Source organism: Zasmidium cellare (genome assembly GCF_010093935.1).
Source record: "Zasmidium cellare ATCC 36951 unplaced genomic scaffold M409scaffold_10, whole genome shotgun sequence".
NCBI classification, from domain to species: domain Eukaryota; kingdom Fungi; phylum Ascomycota; class Dothideomycetes; order Mycosphaerellales; family Mycosphaerellaceae; genus Zasmidium; species Zasmidium cellare.
The window spans coordinates 444,535-467,394 of record NW_022986954.1 but is presented as its reverse complement, the minus strand read 5'-3'; the positions used below and the strand labels follow the sequence as shown (position 1 = coordinate 467,394).

Genomic DNA, 22,860 nt, shown 5'->3' with positions numbered 1-22,860 from the left:
ACGGGTGTTCTATTCAATGCGATTTGTTTTCCGGTCTTGCACAGTGGTTGTGGTCAATTCTGTTGTCTAAGGATCGTAGTCGGACAAGCATGCGAAAGAGCGCGGTCGAAACAGACGTCGAGTGTCGAGAAGGATCCACAAAAGCGGGCGGCAGGGGCGGCCCGTAACGTCAAAGCGAAAGCCAGCATGTGAACCTTTGATCACCATTTGGACCTCCAACGAGACCGCAACAGGAGGGTTGGTCGAGAGCTGGACACAATGGCCGACCCTCTTTACGAGCTGCTCGCTCCGTACTTCGACAATGCTGAATCACCGCCGGCGCCGCGAGACCTTCAAACAAGTGGCTACTTGACGCGACTCAGCACCCTCTCCTTCGCCGACCTCACTTCCACTGAGCCAGCTTCCCTGCTGCAATCCGCTCAGTCCCACCTACGCAACCTCCAGGCACTGTCGAAGCGATCACACAAAGCTGTCATCTCCTCGTCCCAACACCTCAGCAATCTCTCAGCTCTCCTTCCATCCCTCGGTTCACAAGCACAGGCGTTGAGTCAAGATGTCCCAGCTTTGGAGACTGCAGCCACGAAGTTCGCAGAGAAATATGACAGAAGTACAGAGAATGCAGTACTGGATAGGCGGAAACGGGCGGCATTGCTGTCTCGCAATGTGGACAGGATATCCGATGTGCTAGACCTCCCGTCACTGCTATCTTCTACAGTAGCGGCTGCACAGAATGCTGGCGCAGGAGGCTCTGGAGCAGCCAGTTCCACCACTTCGTATGCGTCTGCACTCGACTTGCATGCGCATATCAAGCGATTGAAAGCGCTGTACCCTCAGTCGGATCTGATCGCCAGTATCCAGACGCAGTCAGAGGACGAGATGCAGAATCTCGCGACCATTCTGATAACTTCCTTGCACAGCCCTTCACTGAAACTCGCTGCAGCCATGCGTACCATTGGCCTTTTGAGACGAGTGGCACCGGAGTTAGGAGAAGACGACTTCTTCATCTCTACACCGGCCGCTCTGTCAACAAAGTCGTTGAACTTGTCGCCCAATGCTACAAACAATGATGGTGCTCTAGGATCGCTGCTTTTAATCTGCCGCCTGCATACGATGCACGCGACGTTGGATGCACTGGAACCCTTACGAGAATTGGCAGATCAAGAAACGATACAACGACAGGCACCTAACGGCAAGGCCAACAAACAACAGACATCTAATTCGACCTCTCTCGGAACGCAAAGCGAACGATACCTGAAACGATACATCGAGATTTTCCGAGAACAGAGTTTTGCAATCCTCAGCATGTACAAAAGTATATTCCCGGGCAACCTACCTGAACCCGATCCGAGCACTGCCGAGGAGAGTCACAAACCTCAACAAATTCACGACCCGTTACTGCCGCTACCATCCCCCGTTTCGTCGTTCACGCTTCACCTTGTCGATATGCTGGAGAAAACTCTGCGCGAGTACCTTCCTAATGTCGGCGACGAGTCTGCCAGGGAATCCTTGCTCACGCAGGTTTTGTACTGCGGAAGTAGCCTGGGTCGTCTAGGAGCTGAGTTTGGCATGGTGGTAGCACTTCTTGAGGAGGACATGGCGGAAGAAGTAGACCTTGCCGAAGACGAGGAGAAGGAGCCTGAATGGGTGGCTGTCATGAAGAAGCATCGTGTTCAGGCTAGCAGGCTGGAAGTACTAGCCAGGGGTGTGGGAACAAACAGGAAGACGAGCATGGACGTTCAGTCGCCGTCGTCTGCCCTGCCAGCTTGAGAAGTCATGCAGGAGTTGTGACAAGCGAAGCTGAGCGAATGACTAGATTGTGGCCGCATGACTGGACAGCAATGACTGTGCCACATCATCAGAGGAGAGCCATATCCAAGCCACAGTTGAATGTAAACGAAAGAGACACTCCCCAAAAGAGTCAAATCTCATTCGGGCAACCACTGCCGCAGATCGCACATGAAAGCCACGCGCAAAGTGAAACCAACTTTCTTCCTTCTTCCAACTTCCATGCATCACAAACTCACCGCTGTGATCACTCGCCCATCATCTTGCGGACTCCGTAAACCATCATCAGCTTCACAGGCTATGCCAGTCTTTCGCGCATACTTTGAAGCAATCTCAAATCACATCCGCAGAGACAGATGGATGACGTTCCCAAGCGCGACGTTCTGGAGTCTAGACCGCTAAACGCACGCACACCGTCAACGACACGACTTTGCTCCGAGACATCACAAAGCAAAATGGACGATGGATAGAGCGGATATAGCATCATAGACGGACTCGAATGATTCCGCACGACGGTTTGGCAGGTAGCAGTGTTGTTGACGAAATCTGCTCTACTCATCAGCATTTCGTGAGCATGACAATATTGTTGACGACAACACGGCAACAGCAGCGAAGAGAATCAAGCCGCGATGTTCCTGTATCCATGTCTGCTGCTCTCGCCCTGTCGGAGCCTGTATAGCACAAAGTCTATTTCTGGTAGACGTATGCTGTGGGACCTCGAGTATTTGCTGGGCTAGAAGTGGCCGTATTGGCGATCTAGAAGCTTGGCTCAACGCATGCGACGACGGACGAGCGAGCTAGAACTCGTACATCGATGATGGGGGTGCTATTCTGAGTAGCATGCGAGTATACCCTCCATCAAGAACAGAGAGTCGCAGTCGCAGTGTCAATCTCATGTCACTTCCTTGCACAAAACATGTCGTTGAGGACAAGGAACAGAAAAAGAAGGTGGTCACCCGGTTGTGTTCGGATTCTCACAGTCTCTCTTTTTCCGCACTCCGGCTAAAATCGACAAGGGCATCCTCGGATAGCTCGGTTGCGCGGAACGAGGAGATCTTGCAGATCATGCCTAGAACGGCCCCGATCGGCGGAATCCGTGCCAAGTTCGTAGCTTTCTCGTGAGTTGTGCTGCTATTCTTTGTTCTGGATCGACATAGCCCATGCAAGTTGTTACGAGTATTGCAGGTAGGCTTGCGATGCGCGTATAGGGTGTGTCCATGGCCGGAAGCATCGTGGCATTGCGCTGCATACGGTGCAGTACGTGGATAGCGTAGGAAGTTGTCGTCTGGTCAGCCCATGGAAGCAGGTTGGACTGCAGATCCTCTAAACGGCAGTTGGATGCATGATTGGTGTGCGACGGGCCAATGTCAAAATCTGGACACGCAATGCCTTGTCCTACGTCCCTGTGAGACTTGGCGACCTTACTCATCCGCAGAAGGGGGTGGTCAGCTTGGGGTGCAACGCAGGAGAGGGAGGACTGCCCTACGAGTGAAGCCGACAAGGGCTATCGGTAAGGCCGTCAGGGCTGTGGCTGGTGAGATCCGGAGAAAGGGAAGAAACAGAGTCTTCTCCAATCAACTCGAAGCAGCCACAGTGAAATTTTGAGTATAAGCCACTCTTCTAGAAGCATCATCCCTTCCACGTGGTGAAATGCAATGCCGACGACGTCACCCGGCCCGATTCTTTGTCTTGGCTCCAATCAGAGGTCGCACATTCGTTGTGGCTTGCAGCACGACGGCAGCACAGAGCCCGCCAAGCCGCCCTATAGCGCCAGGTACGATGAATTCCTGTCTGCAAGAAGCCGGCCGTCGGGCCTACGGCTTAGTACTTTGTGCATCGTTTGGCGGCCGCATAGTCACGGCATCCTCGTGCTCGCATTACTGTATGTAGCAAGGCCGGTTACTCGGAGACTGATGGCATTTGATTTTTCAGCCGGAGAAAGGACTTTTCATCTTGCGACAAGGAGATGCCGAGAGGACGACGTAATCTTGATTGGGCTTTTGCGACCACAAAGGGTTGGCAATTGGGCTGTACGGTGCTGAGTGTAGATGCACAGTGACGGCAGAAACGGACGGCAGTCGTCCGAGTGAACATGTCGAACGGTGGATGTTCAGAGTCGATGAAGGTATTCGGACGTAAACACCGCCTCTCCCGAGCCTTCGAAGCGGCCACGCTTGCGTGTGCAGTGCGAGACGGTTAGCTACTTCGTAATGGGGATGCCTGTTCATAGTACCAGTCCTCGAAACGGCAGTCAGCCAGCCAGTCGTATGACTGGTAAGGGTCAGTCTGGAGAGGTGAAGTGAGCCATGGCCAACCAGATTACGGACGCTAGCATCTGAATCTTGGACAGAGCCAGCTGGAGCAGGCAGTCGACTGACTCCCACGTACGATCCTGCGGCTGAGCAGACGGTGATTCGGTCGCGTGCCTGCGTTGCACGGGACCTAGCAATAAGCATATCCCCCAAACGCAGGCATCGAGCGTGCCATGAGGAAGATGCATGCTCGGTTGGACTCTGGGCGTAGATCGGGGATGAGGGAGACCAACCGTGGCAGTGGTGCGGATGGAGTGCTGCCGAGAGAGATCCCTGTCCGCCTGATGGCACGTTGTGAGCGCTGTGTGGAGGAGGGAGGACGCAAGAGGGCTGCCGGTGTCTGCACAGTCTGCAGCCGAAACATGCAGGGCCGTTGCATCTGGGCCCGAGCAGCAAGTAGTGGCTGTGCAGGCGGCTAAACCGCTTTCGCCAGTCGCTCCCGGCTGGATCTTACTCAAAAGTCTCTACCGCCCGCAACTTCCGTTTGGGCATCGAGCGACGACAACACGACCTGCGAGAGACATACGACGCCGAGGGACGCTCTTTCTAATCGGCTTTACATACACCTTGTGCTGCCGCTGGAAAGGCTCGGAATTGAATTCGAACCCCCTCGCTCACTTTATCCCCCGGCTCAGATGACAAACGCCCGCCGATAAAGCGAAAGCCAGCCGACGCCCGCCAAGGAACTCTGGACCCTGCTCTTCTTTAACACTATGACGTCTGCATGCTCGACCTCCCTCGATTTCTCTTCATCAACAACTTCAACTCCTCCACATTCCCACCCCTACTACGCCACCACGAACCACAACCACAACAACAACATCGCCACGCACATCGACTATTCGCAGCTCGACGCCACCGCATACAACGACGCATTGGCCTATTTACAGCACTCGGCCGCGCCATCAGTAAACAATCCCCCGAGCGCGCCCAACAACGCAATCCATCACCCGACGCCCGTACCAGCGACCCAGCGCCACAAACTCGTCGGCCTTAGGCACGACTCTGCCATAACCTCCGCCGGCGTGGACACACACGACTGGCAGACGCCCATGTTCCAGTCGCAGGCCTATAACAGTGTGGGAGGACCTGTCGTTGGCCACACCCGGGGAGTCAAGAGAGCGCGTGTTCACCAGCGCACACCATCGGCCTCGACGGTTGCATCCACCGGCCCGGCGTCACCGTACATGCAAAACGGGTCATACCCTCTCATCGCCAACACGGATCACGCTCCAAATTCGCCCGCCTTCTACGCTGACCAAGCCGCGTACCTGCCGAAGAATCTTCCAACACCCTCGCAAACGCCTACCGATAGCGGCTTTGCGAATATCGCGCACATGCCAAGCCAGGCTGCGCACATGCCCAACGCTCATCTGGCTATGAAAGACTTTGGTATCGGCCATCACACCTCAGAAGACTACCTCTCAGACTTTGTGCCTTCAAGACAGTCCATGTCGAGCTACGGCAACGACTCGCCTGCCACGCCGCAATCTGGCGCTGGCGACGTCGACGCAAAGCAGTACAGCATACCTCCGAATGGTGAGATTGGCGCAGACATGGCATTCGATAACCCTTCGTTCGATTACTTACTATTCGATGACGCAGACTACCGACAAACCAACCCAAACGTTCAGCTCTTCCGAACAGAATCGCAAGCCTTCCAAGACGAACTCTACAACCCGAACTTCGTCCACACGTCTGCGCCATCGAAACCAGCCAACTCCTACCTCTCGCCACACCGAAATCTAGTCACGGAACGACTACAGACTGCAAACTTGGCGCGATCTGCATCGCCTGCTTCTGCAATGTCAAGAGAACGCTCTCCCTTCAGAGATGGGTCGCCACTCGCACCGGCGAGGGACTGGCGGCCACAGGCTGGTCCAGCAGTGACTGCGGCTGGAATGCGACAACAGCAAAAGGACGAGGTAGTTGAAGCAGAATATGCGCAACACCGTGCGACTCTGCGAAGAGAGCCTACCAAGACCATCTCTCCAAAGGATGCAGTGTTGGACTATCACGAGGGCGACCAGCCACCGCTCTTTCAGGATAGCATACCCGCAGGCTACGAGAAGCACATGGGTGGGACAGAGCAGTGGCCAACAAACAACTATTTCAGCCAGCCAAGCAACGGATTTGGAGACATGTCAACCACTGGTCAGCAGAGCATGAGTTTCAGGAACGCCACCGCTGACGGCTATTCCGGTGCTGGATTTGACTTTAACACATTGCCACAGGGGACGGACCAAATACAAAACGTACCCTTCCAGGCAAACTACCAGGCTGCTGTCCAGGCCAAGATGAACAACTTCTCCGAGCCAACACCCAACTTCAACCCACCCAGCATGCCTTCCATGGAGACCTCCATCAGCGATGCCGGGTTCCCTCAGTCATCGCAAGACAGTGGCGCAAACATTACGCCTCAGCGACCTGATGACACTCGTGCGAATACGGGAACCTATACTTGCACCTACCATGGCTGCACGCAACGCTTCGGAAGCCACAACGACCTGCAAAGGCACAAGCGCGACTACCATCGCACACAGCAGCCGGTCAGAGACGGTGCGTCAACATCAGGCACGGCGTCCACGTCACCTCGCTCGACCGAGTCACCGGAACGAACTGGAGGTATGACCTCCGCCGCTATCCTGGCGCGGAACTCTCAGGCCGGGCCTCACAAGTGCACGCGCATCAACCCATCGACGAATAAGCCGTGCAACACCATCTTCTCGCGCCCTTACGATCTGACGAGACACGAGGACACCATCCACAACAACCGCAAGCAAAAAGTGCGATGTCCCATGTGTCGCGAGGAGAAGACGTTCTCACGTAACGATGCGCTTACGAGGCATATGCGCGTGGTGCATCCTGAAGTCGAAACTTTTGGCAAACGCGGAAGGCGAAGCGACTAAGCCGATCTACTCATCACGGACCATGACTACACTCGACGGATCTCGTAAGATGTTGCGCCAGACAGTCGGCTGCCTTGTAGGGTATGGCTGGCTGGCGTGAGGCGTCGAAATACAGTCACGAGGCCTTCATAAGCCGGATCTGACCTCACATTTGTGCGGCTCAGCCAGGCTTGGCAGGATGCGACCTTCCAATCCGACCTTTACGACCCGTTCTCTTCCACGGATACCTTTGGAAACTGTCATGACACCGACACGCAGTATTTTCGGCCGCGAAGAGTACATGTTGCGTGGGTGGCGTTGACGGAGTCCAGAGGATCGGCGCTCGCCGAGCGAACCCTACGGTGTTGGGCCGCCGCGCCGCGGATCCGGGCGAGTGGACCCCGAACGACATCATTCTTCTGTCTTTTTACGGTTATGGTTGCACTTGGCATGGAGCGATTGGGCATGCATCATTTACGACGGTGGCGGCAGTATGTCACGGCGACGACAGCAAAAGGGTGTACGATGATGAATGAGAGAACGTGTGTCCGGCACCTCCGGACGGCAAATGCATGCAAGGGCGTTTCTGTTGAATGGGTGTCATCCTCATTGCTGTACAAAAAAATGGTTTTCTGTCAGGGTTTCACGGCTTCTTCTCGTCATTACAGCAGCAGCAGCATTGCATGGCGAGGAGCGAACGAAAGCGAAGCATGGATGAGAGCGTTATTACTTTGTAACAATTAGCTACGACGGAACTGTGAGAGGAATGATTGATTGACTGGGAGCGACTGGCTCGTCTCCTTTGCTACATGCAATGCGTAATAATGGAAACTATACATGTACTACTACTACTACTACTACTACCACTACCACTACCACACCTTGATTCAGAATCGTTCGATCAGCGCAACACTTCATGCAAGTCATTCGCAGCAGAGCCTCAACCACGTTCCAAAGCTCAACGCTCATCCGCAGAATGTCACTCCCCGAATCTGATTGGTCGACACAATTTTTCTCTTCCTGCATGCACAAGTGCAAGCTTCTTCCGTCTTGCATCTGAGACATTCATTGTGGCGAAGTCACCACCACGCATCACCACCACGCATCACCACCACCAATTATGCATCGCTCGACTGTGGCGTCGAGATCCAATTGGAACTGTGATTTCTCGTTCGAGGAATAGCACGCACGTACATATGGCAAGTATACCTGGCTATACAGGACTCAGAAAGAGCTGTGGCGAACCACTCTCCTCTACACAACTGCGAGTTCTACTTCTGTCTTGACCTGTCACGAGATACCTGCAGACCTCGCCGCGCTGAACTCCATACGTAAGTAAAAATATACGTCCTCCGCAGACATTGGCCGAGCGTGCCAAGCAGGACGTGTGACTGCCGTTTTCGACTGCCGTGCCGTGGAACGTGGAACGTGAACGTGGTCGTGATGATGGTGGCGAACCAATGCTATTGCCAAGATGTATCGCTTCTTCTTCTTTCGTGTACCAAGGAAGTTTGGGAATATGTTTACACTGGCATGTTGTCTTTGGTGGCGATCGAGTCAGTGATGGCTCTGGTGGGGTTGGGCACGTTTTTCTGTGGTTGGGGTTCCCTTTCTCGGAGGTGACGATTGTGGAACGATGGAGATGGAGGGGAGAGGTTTGACGGGTTGGTGGTGAAATCTCAGTGGCGATGTCGTCGTTGCTATACTCAGTCGATTTTATGGCACTGTGATTGGTTCAGAGGACTTCTTGTGTGCCCTCCGCTTTGGGAAGGAGTGGTGGCGAATAAGGTAACTTTCACAGGCCTGAATATCACATGTTCCTGGGCATGTGTAGTATCTATCGCTCACGCCTACCAGTAGATGGCTCACCGTGGTCAAACGAACCTCCTTAGAGTACCTTCCTCCCCTTCGACCATTAGCAGAGCCAACCATTCACACCCTCTGACCCCCCTGAATGACTTCCGGCGGCGCATGCTCCTCATGAAACGCCTTATCCACATCCTTTACCTCGCCCTCCACCTGCTGAATTTCATTGGCAATAACCTGATCCGAAACCTGAGCATGTAGAGCATCCTCGAGTGCTCGTGAAGGCATAGTATGCCCTGTAGCCTTCTTGCGCTGATTCGCTTCCATGGCGAGCCAGAAAGGTAGGGATGCGTAGCCCACGATGGCGACTGACAGGACGACACAAGAGGTCGTGAAGCCTGTGAAGTACCAGGGTTTTTGGGATGCGGAGTGGATCTGGGTCATGTCAGTGGTAAGACCTTACGCTCGTTGGGAAGTGGTTGTTACCTGTGGACCGATAATGCTCGCGATCGATATCCCTGCAAGGGTGATAGCACCCCCGATGGCCTGCTCAGATGCACCGTATAGCGTGGCACTCCTATAGCTGAGCATTGGCGGGTTCCACAAATTCAGATTGTGCCCAATGAACGCCATTCCATAGAGTGAAAGCGGACTGATGCTGCCGTAGGACTTGTTCGAAGCGACGTATGTCCACACGGCGAAACACGGCAGTGATGCCACAAGCGGAATGATGATGTGCCAGACTCTCTCTCGTGTGTAGTCCGAGTGCCATGCCCATAGCCAGTAGCATGGGATGATGACGAAGTAGACGATCGACGTGTAGGCAGTTGCTTTGTGCGGTGGGAAGTCGGCGAACTATGTAGCAAAGGTCAGTGTCCAGTCTCGTTGCCTCTCCTTTCAAGGGCCGGTAGCTTACCGTGTTCAGAATGATGGGGAGGAAGGTACTGAAAGAGGACGCCACAATCTGCACGCAAAGATATGAGACGAAGAAGATGTAAGTGCTCGGCCGAGTCATGATCTATTTGAAGGAGGATGTGTCCCAGGTTGCGTCTGTGGATCGAGGAGTACCGCGCCCGAATCGATTGATTGCGATGTGGCGTTCGCGTTCTGTGAGAGCTTTCGATGTCTCTGGATAAGTGAGCAGTAGCCATGCAATCGGGAACGCAATACCAATGGCTATGAGGCCTTCCTGTTCGACAATGTCAGTAGTCGATCGAATCGTCATTTGCTTCACGAGCACTAACGATGAGGAACAGCCATCTAATACAACGTTAGCAATTCTGATAGAAAGGCGTAGATGCATTTCATTCTCACCTCCACGAATCCATGCCACCCTTTCCGTTCAGACTATCCACGCCGATAGAGATGAAGCCACCGACTGCCGTTGCAAGTGCATTCGATGCTTCGAAGATACCGACACGGAGAGCCCTCTCAGATGGCTTGTACCAGAATGCAAAGTACATGATACCTTCGATTGATCAGCTCGGGCTCTCATGGAAGGAGGGGAGAGAGCCAGCACTTACACGCTGACGGAATTGCAGCTTCTGGGACACCAAGGAAGAAGCGTGCTGCCAGAATACCACCATAACTTTTGACCGCTGACATCGATGCCACAATTACTCCCAGAAGGAGTATGGCGACGGGAAAGAAGTACTTTCCCGACACTCGTTTCATCAACAAGTTTGAGGGCACGAGAAGCACCGTCACAGCGAAAAACGTGATTGATACGGCCCAGCTGAAATCGCTGCCATGGAGGTCCAGGGCTGACGAGAGACTGTACTTCGTTTCTGCTCGAAGGGTGTTGGCATAGCCCATATCTGCAACGGAAAAAAGGTCAGCAAGTGTGAGAAGACCTGAAACGCATGCCACTCACTTGATCGATCCAGGTAAGCGATGAAGTACAGCAAGCAACAAGGAAGGAGGATACGAAAGTCCAGTTTCCAGATCAACTTTCGTTCTTCCTCTTTAGTCCAGTCCTCGATCACGTTGACATGTTCGGAGTCGGGGTGTAACGTCCCTACAAGACACGGAGGTCAGCCAAACTTCAGCGGTCGATTCAATGTGTCGACAGACTCAACTAACCTTGACGTTTCGCTGGCCAGAATGCCTCCTTCAATGACCAACCGCCTATTAGGACTCCCTCTGATTCAGCGGTAGCTCGCACTTCTTTGGACGAAAACATGACTTGGCTGTCGATCAGGCGTGCAAGACAAGCCTTTGGAACCAAGAAGACCAAGAAGTACAAGCACGTGGATCGAAGAGAACGTCGAGGCAAGGCGTATTAGATATCTGGGGTAGTGACCATATAGACTTCGAAGTGGGCCATTCCTTCGCTGGGGATACCAACTCTGGCATGGCGGCCTGAGTCCGAAGGATGCGGACTGGCTCCGTTTAGATAGGTTTATGGCTTCCCAATCAGCCCCATTCAGTACTCAGCTCTTTGACGCACAGGATCCGCCTTCTGTGCAAAACGCCCACGGACTTTGGAATCTTCCCCACGGGGCCCCGGTTATATCGACTGCCGATTCTTTGAGTATGGCCGATTCTACAGCTCTAGTACCAACAAATGCGTGGGAAACGCACATCCACGTTTTCGAGCCAGAGAAGTTCCCATTTTCGCCTACTCGAGCCTACACCCCGGCGACTGCCACTCTCAAGCAATACTCAGCATCAGCGACTGGATGCACCAACATTGTCATTGTTCACGCCACCGTTCAGGGCCTCGATCCGGCACCAGTTCTTGATGTACTGGCTGCGAAGTCCGTGCAAGGAGAGCCACAAGGCTTGCGAAGAGGACTTGTGGTGCTTGATCTGAAGAAGCATACGGACGAAGACCTAGACAAGCTCCACGCAGCGGGAGTTCGCGGCATCCGCATGCATATGGTGTCCTGGGGTTTCGGCGCTCAGCCGACGGACTCTGAAGTGGCTGAAAGGCTCCGATATGCCGCTGGACGTCTCAACCGTTTGAACTGGGTCGTCGACGTATACGTTCACCCCAAGACATGGCTCGCTCTGGCGCCTACCATTGAAGACCTGCCGCCTTCCACTAGAATCGTCGCAGACCATTGGGCTTGTCTTCGACCTGGCGATGAAGAGTCGGCGGAATGCCAGGCGATTCTTCATCTACTGCGCAGCAAACGCATCTTCGTAAAGTTGTCCTCGACAGAGCGACAAAGTTCGAAACCAGAAAGCATAGAATCTACGAGGCACCTGACCAAGCTTCTCGCCGAAGCTGGGCCCGACAGGCTCCTCTATGGCTCTGACTGGCCGCATACAGCGTTGCCGGGACCACGCCTAAGCAAGACTCACGAACAGCGGCTGACAGATGTGGAGGAGTTCCGCAAGGTGGATCTCGCCTCTCATATCCGTCATCTTCGAGAATGGATCCAGGATGAGCAGGTGTGGCAGGATCTATGGGTTAACACTCCACGTAGACTGTTTGAATGATAGTATTGTTCTTTCTTTCATGGAGTACTTCAGCAGCTCTCAGGGCCGAACATTCGTGCTTCTAGCAACAGCGTCTTCGCAGCCTGAGAGACCCGGTGTGTTGCAAGCCGAATTAATACCGCTACCGGACATGCAGCGTCAACTGAAGTTGCTGAGCGGACATAGACCGAAGAGCGCCGGATGGCTTCCGTCACGCCTGTGACAACCACATGGCAACCCGAAACCCCGACTCCATGTAAGCATCCTTCTGCATCTGGTGTTGGCACCCTGTAGTCCGGAATGGTCATCCGAAAGTTCTTGGAAAAGCAGGCCGGAGAATGCGTTCGTGGAGGAAGTACTCTAGACTCTTCAGCATCTTTGCCAGACTCTGTCGAGCGTCTTGGAAGGGCTTCAAGCCGTTGGTAGGGTCGTACGACATCGGTCGTTCCAGATGGACCGTACAATGTTGTCAGGGTAAGGCTCTCGAATGACCAAAGCCCAGAGTCTTCATTGCGGCTGGAGCAATGCCGTGCTGGGCACCGTGCCTTCCACAGATTTGCATGTCATCTGCATGGCCATCTGTGCTGAAGCTCCCAGACTGTCAAGTGAAGATGAAGAACTTGTTGTGAAAGAGAGGAAAGGTTTGTACGACGCGTTGTACAAAAGGCAGGAGCGTTAACGTTGTCAAAAGTCCTGTCACACTGCCAGAAGTCTTGATTCTGAAAATGCCCCAATCAAATGCTTTGAACCGTGACCTGATCCTGAGACTGATCGATCCGTAGGGCTGAAGGGGCTGTATTCAGCAGCATTTTGTACAAGTATAAAGCGAGGACGTGATGTCAATGGTCTTTACATTTGACTGATATAAAGTTTCGCCTCCAAGGAAACATTTGTTGAAGAATCCCTGGAGCTGGGTGCCGTCTTGAAGAAGCCATTGAAGCTGAACATACCGAGCAAGAAGTCTTCGAGATCATGAGCATCCCAATCGTCGTGCTCGGCATGACCGGTTCCATAGGAGCCAGAGTCACAGCACGCCTCAAGCCAGAATATGACAGTAAGTCCATACCCACCAGTAATAAGGCTTCAGATGAATTGACCTTCCACCAGCCATCCAATTCATCACCTCCATCGCCCGCGCCAAATCCGAAATCTCCACTCTCCAAGCAGGCAAATCACCACCGTCGGACACGGACAACGTCGGGTCGCACAATTTCTCTCAACGGCCTCAGGCTGTGATTTTCGGGCGGGCGTATTCTGACGAGGCTGTGGAAGAACTCAGACAGCACTGTGGTGGGAGTGAGTCTGGGTTGGCGTGGGTGCTGTCGACGAAGGAGTCGAGGAATCGTGCGGCGAAGGCGTTTCCTTATGGTGGTGATCAGGATGCTTTTAATCGGTATGCGGATAAGACGACGGCGGTTACGAAGAGTTTGCTGGATCAGTTGAAGAGGGAAGGGAAGTTGGGGAAGGATGGGGTTTATCATTATGGAGAGTAGGAGCGATATGTGTAGGAGACGTTAATGCAAGAGATATTGCTTTGTTTCTTCTCGACAGCCTGACAGTCGAGACTAGATCTCCGTCAGCACCAGAAGGAATGAAATGACTTACCATTAACGTTCTGCTTGAGCGTTGCAACGACCCTAACAGAGACAATATCAATACCACAGCATCCGTCTTACACTTACTGATCATGGCAAAAGTCATGACTGTCAGCAATAATGCTGCTCATACTCGATGTCCTACCTGACATTCACTACTCCTGGACGATGACTCGGCATAACCCGAGGAGTCTCGCGGCCCGTCAACGCATACTTCATGCTGTCGCGAGCTCGCATTCCTGAAGAGTCTGACTACATGACAAGGCGCTCCTTGCTTTTGCTCTCGGTGATCATCGTGATCCGATGAAGCTTTCCGTCGAGAGCAGCGCCGTTCTAGTCGCGTGAGAAGTTGCCTCTGCCGAGCAGTGACATCGATTGCATTCCAGTATGACCCCAGCAGCATGGTGGCCGGACTCCGACCTTGCCGGCTTCGAGAGCTTGTACGTAGGCGATATTGTCCAATGGCGAGCATGGCACAGCGTAAGTGCATTGGAATTGTTGCGTACGTTGGCGGTGCGACCTGCAGGCGGCGTGCTCAAACACTGAAAACAAGGCCGCTGTCAAGCGATGCTGTACACCAACATGTCGGTTCTGGCAGCTAGACCAACCGAGCAAAGCAGATCTTAGATGGTGACTAGTTGGAGCAGGCCACCCTAGAGCACAGCAGCTGCAACCCATTGTGGGGTGCATGTCAAGGATTCTGGACCTTGGCCGTTGGGTGAGAGTCGATGAATTTCGGTGCAGTGCGGTCGCGCAAGCATTCTCGAAGCCCGGTCGAGCCTCAGGCCTAGGCTCATCGCTTGTCAGGCTTCGAAAATCTGGAAGAAGAGCGAAGCATTTCGATGTACATTCCAGAGCATGGCCAGACGGTTGATGGGTGGGTGTGACGATGTGTGATGATGGGCGTCGAGGTATTTTCGTACCCGATCAGAGCCCCTCATCAAAAGTGAGTAGTGAGCGTCGCAGAAGCAAGCTACGGCTAGGTTCTCCTCTCCCACTTTGGGTCTGCGGCCCATTGGAAATGCAGCCGGAGGAAGGTCTCGTGCCACGCATGCTACACGTTCCATGGTTTGCTGCGTGCCTTGGTCTTGGAATAGTGGGGTGTTTCTCCGCACAGAAGACTCCTTCGGATGTGCGGTGCGTAAGAGGTTGTTGGGAGCGGTCTGAACAGCGAGAAGCGCCACTGGATTGGGGTTGCTGGAGGGTCTGCATGCATACGAGCATGATGAAAATGGAGATGAGGCTCGCCGTGCCGTTTGGCGAAATTGCGTCTTGGACCAGCGCTATCGATACGCCAGGTCGTGCGAACACCTACCCCAGAGGAGGGATGGGCGAGGGTGTGATTGGTGCGCAGGAGAATTTCTGGGTGCTTGAGTGTGCGCTGTTGCCCGCTCTCGTGACAGGCGCCGACCAAAGGGTACTGTCAGTGGCCACTTGTTGCATGCAGAGCAGGCCCTGGAGGTCTTTCTCCGCAGTATGTACCTCAGCCCCTGGATCCTAGGTCGACGGCCGGCTGGCTGCTGCTACTGCTCCTGCTTATTAGCTGCATGTTAAGACCCCGTCGCCGCCGTCCGTCATCATCAATATACTCTTCTTGAAAGTGCACACGCACCAGCAGGAACAATACCTCATCACGGCGCACAGCCAGGCGCCATATCTCGCCACACCTCAGCAGCAGTGCCCACAGGCAGCGGCAACAGGTCAGCAGCACGGCCAGCGATCTGCGAAGGAGCACGGTGAACTGGTGACACGCGATCCACACAGTGGGACGTGAGCCAGCCAAACCTTGCCAATCATCGATTGCTCGGCCTGCAACCTTACCCTCCGCTGGCGCTTCCCCACAAGAGCCAGCCGTTTCAGAGACTTGGGTTTTCGTCCCTCGAGTCCTCCACAGCGCATTTCGCTTTCCCGCTACCCCAACCTCACCTCGTCCGCCGGAAGCGCTTTGCGGACAGCAGAGCCAAGGGCAATCGACCGGCAACACCCTCTGCGAACCGCCCGATATACACACGCCTGAGGCCGTGAGCCGCGCAGGCGCATCCGATCATACAGGGCAGCGACGAGAGGGCTGGGAGAGCAGCGTGTCTGCCACGCTCCACGCTTCTCGCCTTCCCCACACGAAACGAATCCAACGACCCATCGCTTCTCCGACTGAGCTCGCTTCTGGACATTACTCCGGGAGAAAAGGCCCAACAAGAGAAGTCCAGGCTCTTCGCATTTCTCTCTTCTTCACCCCCAGGCGCCGTCTGTTGCGCCTTCCGAGACAACAAGTCTCTTGGTCCAATGTGAGGCTCAAAACGTCCAGCAAAAGACCCTCTGTTGTTCTTGGTGATAGACTGGCGGAACCGCGGGCGTTGGGAATGATCATAGGTTTGTGTGTGTTTGTCGTATCTTCAGAGTCATCGCTAACGCTTGCTGCAGACTCATATACGGCTTAAAAGTATTGTGATTGCTTGCTTTCGAACATGTAATAGTAGCTGACGACATATAACACCGGTGAGTGTCTGGTCGTGTTGTACTTTTGAATCGCATTGCGCTGACATACCTATCGTATAGCACCGAACCTGTAGACATAGACTAGAGGCTGGACGACTGCTTACGACCCCAAAAAGACTTTGTTTCAGGTGTGTAATCGATTTCCTTCTCTTTTGGCGGTCGAGCGGGGAATGTGGGCGTGGTATACTTTGGTCTATTCTGGAGTCCTGCGATCAGGATATGCAGCCACACGAGAGGGCCTTGTGGACTTTGGCCAGCCTAGTGTTTATCCAGGCCATATATCTCTTTCTCCGTGGCTGGCTGTCCGTCCCTGGCACCTCGAAGACCTCCAGCTGCCCCAATGTATGCGTATGTGGCGGCGATGGCGGCGAAGAGTGAGGTTGCTCTTCTCTCATCTGGATTGGCGGACCCAAGGCTATCGGTTGCTCGGCCAGGGGCTCATCCTCTATCACCCCAAGGGCATCTTGCAGTCTCCAGGAGGCCTCGCGCGCTTGAGGTATGTGACCTCTTATATGTTGCCGCAGTCGTTCTGGCCTTCGAATTGGAGACTCCTCTACCCTCCGAGGTCGCCCTCGCTGCTGCTCTTGTGGAGTTTCCATGCCCTCGATACCGCCGTCCTTCTCTTCTTGTTGTGATGCTCTCCTGCGCTCTTCCCAGCTCTTTCTCCGCCACTCTAGATAGTTCTTGTTGTGCCAATATGCTGATCAGTCGCACAGATAATCTTGCCCTGATTGTATTCCTTCTCACTCTTGTGAGGCTCTTGTTTCCACCATGAATGTATGATTACCGCGGTCTGTAAGGCTGTTTTGTATGTTGCTAATGTTGTATAGCCTGCGCGCAGAGCTACGCCGGACTCAGAGGCGGTTGCTTCGTCGGAGGATGAAAGACCGTGGCCTTCGTCAACGACGTTCGGGCAGTTCACGATGAAGGAGAATAGTGTGCCTGGCCTTCCTGGTGGTATCTGGTCGACTGGCAAGCGAGGTAGCTTCAAGTTGGATGGGGCGCCACGGAGTGCTGGTCGAGATGCTGCTCGTCTGGGTGCTGCGGTAAATCCAGCGCATGCGGCATTGAGAGCCACTCCCTCTCCATCCACCAGCGAAGGAGCTTCCCTACCGTTTGCTATTCCTCTGCAACCGACTCCCAAGACTGGTCGTTCATTGTCTCATTCGCATGGACAGCGTGAGGCACCGCAAACAACTGGAGCTCCGCACTCTGGCGTCGGTGGAGGACCAGCTTTGCCACTGGGACTACTTGCGGAGGAGGTTGACACAGAGTCCGAGCCCGACGAGGGCGGCAAGCTCACGCATACGACTTCACACCCACCGATAGGATCGTTGATGCGAACGGCTACCTTGCCAGCTAACTATGATCATTCAGGGGCTAGCAATGGGAGAGATCATTTGGGTGACCACTCTCCTCCACCACAGCCAGGCCTTATGCGCGGAAGAACGTTTGAATCGGCCTTCCAGAACTTGTCTCTCGGTGAGTCTACCTGGTGGATGAATTTCTGGCCGCTACCGAACACTATCTCACTGAAATCGATCTACAGAACAGTCGCATCGTCGTGCTCAATGGCAGAGTCACCTTGGCTGGGACGATGTGCCCAAAGTTAATGAGTCAAGGAGGCACTCTCTCGCTGATATTCCGACGCGCAGAGGGTCTCTCGCCGCCGGAGAGCCTAGCCATCTCAGCAGGGCCTTTACGCATGATGATATCGAAGAAGAGCAAACTCGTAAGTCTTCGCTGTCTCCCTTCACTGCCTCCAACGCGTGCCATTGATCCCGTGACTGTCTCTTGATTGCCGTCACTTCAACATTCACTGTCGTTGAGGCAGCAGTCCACGTGCTGCTTTCACAGAGATTATAATCACGTCACTCCACTTCCTCCAACTCATTCCACCACCACGCACACCGCCGAACACCTTCTGCAACCAACACGACGCGTCCGCACAAAGCAATACAGCATGCACTAAGCGTTTATCCGCATCGTCGACATCGACATCATCAATTTCTGACCGTTCTAATCCCAACAGACTATCACCCCAACTTCGCACTCGACAGAACACGCGATACAGCCAACGACACCATGCGCGCTCAAGAGTCCGGCGCCGCGAACATCATTCCTTTGATGTACCGCGTGCCACACGTCCAGCTCACCGACAATGAACAGAGCGAGATTGACGCTCGTCGGGGTGGCGCTCAGGCTGCGGTCGCGAACGTCCAGTGGGGACCTGGTGGCACCGGCCGCCCTCGCAAGCAGCTCTACGTTGTGAGCTTCAAGTGCTCTCGCGTCGACGTTTTCTACCTCCTGGACAACACTGGCCTGCACATTCGCGAGGGCGACATGGTCATTGTCGAAGCCGACCGCGGCCAGGATCTCGGCACCGTCCAGCACGCCAAGGTGACGCCTGACGCCGCGCGTCTCCTCAAGAAGAAGTACTCTGAGGAGCAATACAAGTGGTTGATGATGTACTCTCGTAATAAGGATGGCGGATTCAACCCAAACGCGCAGTTCCATGGCGAGAGCGGCGGCACGTCCAACAACCTCTTCCCTGACGCGCCACCAACCATGCAGGGCAGCATTCCACGCGACAACTATAACAATCTGAAGCCAAAGGCGATCAAGCGTCTTGCCAACGACCACGAGATTAAGATGCTCGCAGAGAAGGAGGGCAACGAGGCCAAGGCGAAGCGCACTTGCCAGCAGAAGGTGGCTCATCTCCGTCTTCAGATGGAGATTCTCGACGCCGAGTGGCAGTGGTAAGTTGATGTAGTCGTTATCGATGGCACAGCACTAACAAACGTTCCAGGGATTTCCAGAAGCTCATCTTCTACTACTACGCGGATCACTACATCAACTTCAAGGATCTCATTACGGAGCTCTACCGCATCTACAAGACGCGCATTTGGCTCTCCGCCATCAATCCAGCCTCCTTCTCGCAACACGCCATGGGACAGCCACCAACTGGCATCGGTCCAGGTGCTGTCGGTCCCTATAACCCATACGCCGTCAACAACAACTACACGATGGCCTACGGTGAGGATCGTGACCCATACGGCGCTCAAATGCCATACCGCATTCCATACGACACGTACAACCCGAACTACCCAGCCATTCCAGGCGTGGCCAACAGCTTCGCGCCGTCATTTGGTGGTCAGAACTTCATGTTCTACGGTCAGGGTGGACCACAAGCTCAGGAGGTCGCTGAGGCTCCAACTCCAACGACTGAGCCAAACCCACCAACTCCGCTCACCGGCGCGATGACCGACTACAACTTCTTCTACGATCGCACCGGCAACAACGAGCACCATGCTCTTGACCGCATGCATCCAGAGCTGGCGCTGAGGCAGTCTTTGGCGAACAATGGACAAGCGGTCGATCGCATGAACTCGACGTTCGGCCTCCTCTCCATGGGCGACAACAGCTGGAACACGCGTTATGGCGCTGCGAACAATGGGAACATGGGCCAGCAGGCTCCCATCGGCACTGCTCGTCCAACTTCTCAAGGCAACAACGACTATGGCGTTCCAACCGACGAGCAGCGCCAGCACGCCAACCTCGACTTCCGCACCACCCAGTTCCGCAATCTCGACCCCGAGCAGCGCGTCTACACCCGCCAGAGCGTCCTCAACGACTCTGCCAACCCTAACAGCGAAGGCAGCCGTTCCGCGGACCTCATGCTCGACCGTCTCCGCCGCATGGATGGCGGCAAGGCTGAGCAAGTCGCCTCGCGCGTGCAGAACGTTGACCGTTACCTCGCCACTCTGCCCACCCCAGCCGAGATGCGTGCAGATGAGATGTCTCGCGAGCGTTAGGACCTTCGCGAGTACCTTTTCAATATGACTGCTTTCATGGGTGTCGAGCCAGCGATGGTCCCATCCGTGATGCAGGCTTGGGAGGAGAGCCTGTTGGAGGAGCAGTGAAGCGGTACCACGAAAAATTATACAAGATTGCGACTCACTCACACCACGACCACTACTACGATTCTACAACACCCTCCAAGACTTGAAGCCACAGATTTCGACTTCAAGATGGGACACATGGCGTTTACATCCAACATTCACAAACTCAAACATCACGGAAAATGGGACAAGACAAGACAGACGGATCAGGCGTCGTTTACTACTTGCTACTTTTTGCTTGCAGCAGCTGGGTCATGATTCTCCAGCTTTCCTTTTTCTCTTTGTGGGGACATGGGCATCATCACGACACCAAACTCGGAAACGATCGATTGCATGCAGCGGGAAGTGAAGCAGCCCTAGTGGTTCTGCCTGGTACTCTTCGGCTCTGCAATCGTCAACTTCTTACTTTTTTCTTCTTCTTTGGAACGATGCGATGGAATGGAACGGAACGGATGAGATTGGGGTTTTGCTTTTGAGGTAGTCTAGTTTAACTATGACGATGAATGATATGGATGTCTTGAGTGAAGAGCCACTTTTTCTTGTCGTTATCTCTCGTGATGTGTTGGACTGGTTTCGTGCTGAGGTGGCTTTGCTGTCGATGTCAAATCGCGAAAGAGTACATGGTCAATCTCTCATCGAGAAGCAGATCTCATGAGGGGAATCGTTGTTGCTACTGAGGCGTCGTATCTGCTGAAACTGCCGCCTCTTTCTGTCACATGTCAGCGGCCAGTACCGTGCCCAAGACGAATGCGGAAAGAACGACTACGAATCACAGCCATCGGGATAAGTGAATGAACCAACGAAAGGGCTGCTCTAGCATGCGACATTCAAGAACTCTAGCTCAACTCAGTGCTACTGGACTCTCACATCATCAAAAAGCGTGAACTCGTAACCTCATCACAAAAACCCATTGCCTCTAATAAACACTCCCCCTCAAACTCCGATCCTCCCTCTCCGCCTTCTCGATATCCTCAATCCCCACCGCGGAATCCTTCACCATCTTCTCAGCATCACGTCCATCATCCGACGAATCATTCGGCTCATCACCCAGAGCATCCGCTTTCCTTCCATTTCCCATTCCACTTTCCCTCGCCCACCGCTCGATATCTTCCGGCGTGGCTTTTCGTTGAGGGGCTTTTCGGATTGCTTCTGCCATTGCGCGGCCGCGTTGGGCTTCAGGGGGGAAGTACTCGGATGTGTCTTCTTCGTCGCTCATTTCGTGGGGTGTCGCGGCTCCTGAGGCTGTGCCGCCTCCGTCGCGGCCGGGGTGGAGGTAGGAGGGGACACTGGGGCGGAAGGGGAGTTTGAATTGGATGGGTGGTGAGTCGGCGGAGACGTCATTTTGAGTCTGTGGTTCGTTCTTGGATGAGGGCTCAGCCGGAGTCACAGCCTGATCTGGAACATCGTTCTTGGACGTTTTTGATGCTTCTGCCGCTGGTGGTAGTTGAAGTTCTTGCTGTACTTGTTCCTTCCGTTGTGCTACTCGTCTGGGATATTGATCGTGGTCGTGGTTGCAGCCGTCTTCACATCCGCCCCATTTCCGGGGTGGAATATTCGGACTCTCTTGCGCTTTCGCTGAGAGGAAGGCAGAGAGCGTATTCCGCCTTTGAGGATCTTGCCTGGCTGCTTGCTCTCTTCGTTGACGTTTTAACTCTGACCACGTCCGTAGATTATTCTCCAGGATGTACTTCCCGTTCTCTGGGTTCTTGTTCATCAGAACGAACTCGCAGTGGTCCACGTTCCTGAGGTCCTCAAAGTACTCCACAGACCAGTGATACCACTTCATCAGAAACACTCTTGTCATCAGACCGTGTGTGACCAAAACACAAACGCTCGGGAAGTCTGCGTCCCCAAACTGCCGCCACAGGCTCTCGTTGAAGCCCGATATACGATCGTACGCATCAGCAGCACTCTCGCCGTCCGGTATCCGGTAGAAGAAGTGCCCATAGTCTGCTCTCTCTGCCCACATGCGGGTCATAGCTTCAGAGCACGGCTGGAAGTTCCCAAAGTCCTGCTCCCTTATGCGAGGCTCTTCATATACCTTGATCTTCGATCGACTGAATGGACTAGGGGCCGCAGAGGGATCGTCCGGGTCATCGCGGGCAGTGAGCGTCTTGAGAATGCCTTCGGTGGTTTCTCTCGTTCGTCGATATGGTGAGGTGAAGATCTGAAGCGTGTCGTCTGGTTTCAGCAAGGATCGTAGTCGTCGTCCGGCTTCTTCTGCCTGTGTCGTTAGTCAGGTATGCTCTTAAGCTGGGGGAGGCTGGCAGGCGCACTTGCTTGTGCCCGTCTTCTGTGAGCTTCACTCTATGATCTGGGATCATCTGGTGGACCTCGCGGTTCTTGTTGCCCTCTGACTGAGCATGGCGGATGAGGATGATCAACTACAGAACGTTAGGGATGTGTACAGAGAGAGTTGAACGTTTTGGTGAGACCGACTCTTGGTTTGACCATCTTGTACAGTTCCACAAGTTTGAAGAACAGGTTTGAAACAGTTGGGAGAGGGAAAGGAAGAGAGGAGACTTGGAGAGTGTTTGTCTACGGACGGACTGCTCGGCGCGTACGTGTGGCGTAAATGCTAATCTAATCAAAACCCCCATCAATATTTGAACGGCTTACCTACACCTGCCCCGCCACGGGCGATCTCCAT

At 54.0% G+C, this 22,860-nt stretch overlaps 8 protein-coding genes across 8 annotated transcripts; 5 read left to right on the top strand and 3 right to left on the bottom strand.

The window, feature by feature from the left end:
* Positions 1-258: 258 nt before the first annotated feature.
* Positions 259-1,767, top strand: M409DRAFT_52562 (uncharacterized protein; the record flags this gene model as incomplete). Its single annotated transcript, XM_033812110.1, has 1 exon — positions 259-1,767. The coding sequence occupies one exon, from the start codon at positions 259-261 to the stop codon at positions 1,765-1,767; it is 1,509 nt and encodes a 502-aa protein (XP_033670193.1).
* Positions 1,768-4,810: 3,043 nt separating this feature from the next.
* Positions 4,811-7,006, top strand: M409DRAFT_65011 (uncharacterized protein; the record flags this gene model as incomplete). Its single annotated transcript, XM_033816333.1, has 2 exons — positions 4,811-5,636; positions 5,703-7,006. 2 exons carry the CDS (start codon positions 4,811-4,813, stop codon positions 7,004-7,006), a joined length of 2,130 nt encoding a protein of 709 aa, XP_033670192.1.
* A 1,911-nt stretch (positions 7,007-8,917) lies between these two features.
* Positions 8,918-9,806, bottom strand: M409DRAFT_20528 (uncharacterized protein; the record flags this gene model as incomplete). Its single annotated transcript, XM_033805431.1, has 3 exons — positions 8,918-9,226; positions 9,278-9,646; positions 9,708-9,806. The coding sequence occupies 3 exons, from the start codon at positions 9,804-9,806 to the stop codon at positions 8,918-8,920; spliced, it is 777 nt and encodes a 258-aa protein (XP_033670191.1).
* A 3-nt stretch (positions 9,807-9,809) lies between these two features.
* On the bottom strand, positions 9,810-10,752 carry M409DRAFT_36234 (uncharacterized protein; the record flags this gene model as incomplete). Its single annotated transcript, XM_033810522.1, has 5 exons — positions 9,810-9,980; positions 10,036-10,051; positions 10,106-10,259; positions 10,315-10,608; positions 10,665-10,752. Coding segments are annotated over 5 exons (723 nt in total), but the record flags the coding sequence as incomplete, so codon positions are not given.
* A 574-nt stretch (positions 10,753-11,326) lies between these two features.
* Positions 11,327-12,238, top strand: M409DRAFT_52559 (uncharacterized protein; the record flags this gene model as incomplete). Its single annotated transcript, XM_033812109.1, has 1 exon — positions 11,327-12,238. The coding sequence occupies one exon, from the start codon at positions 11,327-11,329 to the stop codon at positions 12,236-12,238; it is 912 nt and encodes a 303-aa protein (XP_033670189.1).
* Positions 12,239-13,189: 951 nt separating this feature from the next.
* On the top strand, positions 13,190-13,710 carry M409DRAFT_20525 (uncharacterized protein; the record flags this gene model as incomplete). Its single annotated transcript, XM_033805430.1, has 2 exons — positions 13,190-13,271; positions 13,325-13,710. 2 exons carry the CDS (start codon positions 13,190-13,192, stop codon positions 13,708-13,710), a joined length of 468 nt encoding a protein of 155 aa, XP_033670188.1.
* Positions 13,711-17,645: 3,935 nt separating this feature from the next.
* Positions 17,646-20,231, top strand: M409DRAFT_65010 (uncharacterized protein; the record flags this gene model as incomplete). Its single annotated transcript, XM_033816332.1, has 5 exons — positions 17,646-17,790; positions 17,858-18,040; positions 18,341-19,067; positions 19,118-20,084; positions 20,208-20,231. The coding sequence occupies 5 exons, from the start codon at positions 17,646-17,648 to the stop codon at positions 20,229-20,231; spliced, it is 2,046 nt and encodes a 681-aa protein (XP_033670187.1).
* Positions 20,232-21,126: 895 nt separating this feature from the next.
* On the bottom strand, positions 21,127-22,664 carry M409DRAFT_65009 (uncharacterized protein; the record flags this gene model as incomplete). The annotated part of the gene is made up of 3 exons (XM_033816331.1): positions 21,127-22,434; positions 22,487-22,594; positions 22,650-22,664. 3 exons carry the CDS (start codon positions 22,662-22,664, stop codon positions 21,127-21,129), a joined length of 1,431 nt encoding a protein of 476 aa, XP_033670186.1.
* Between the last annotated feature and the right edge of the window lie 196 nt (positions 22,665-22,860).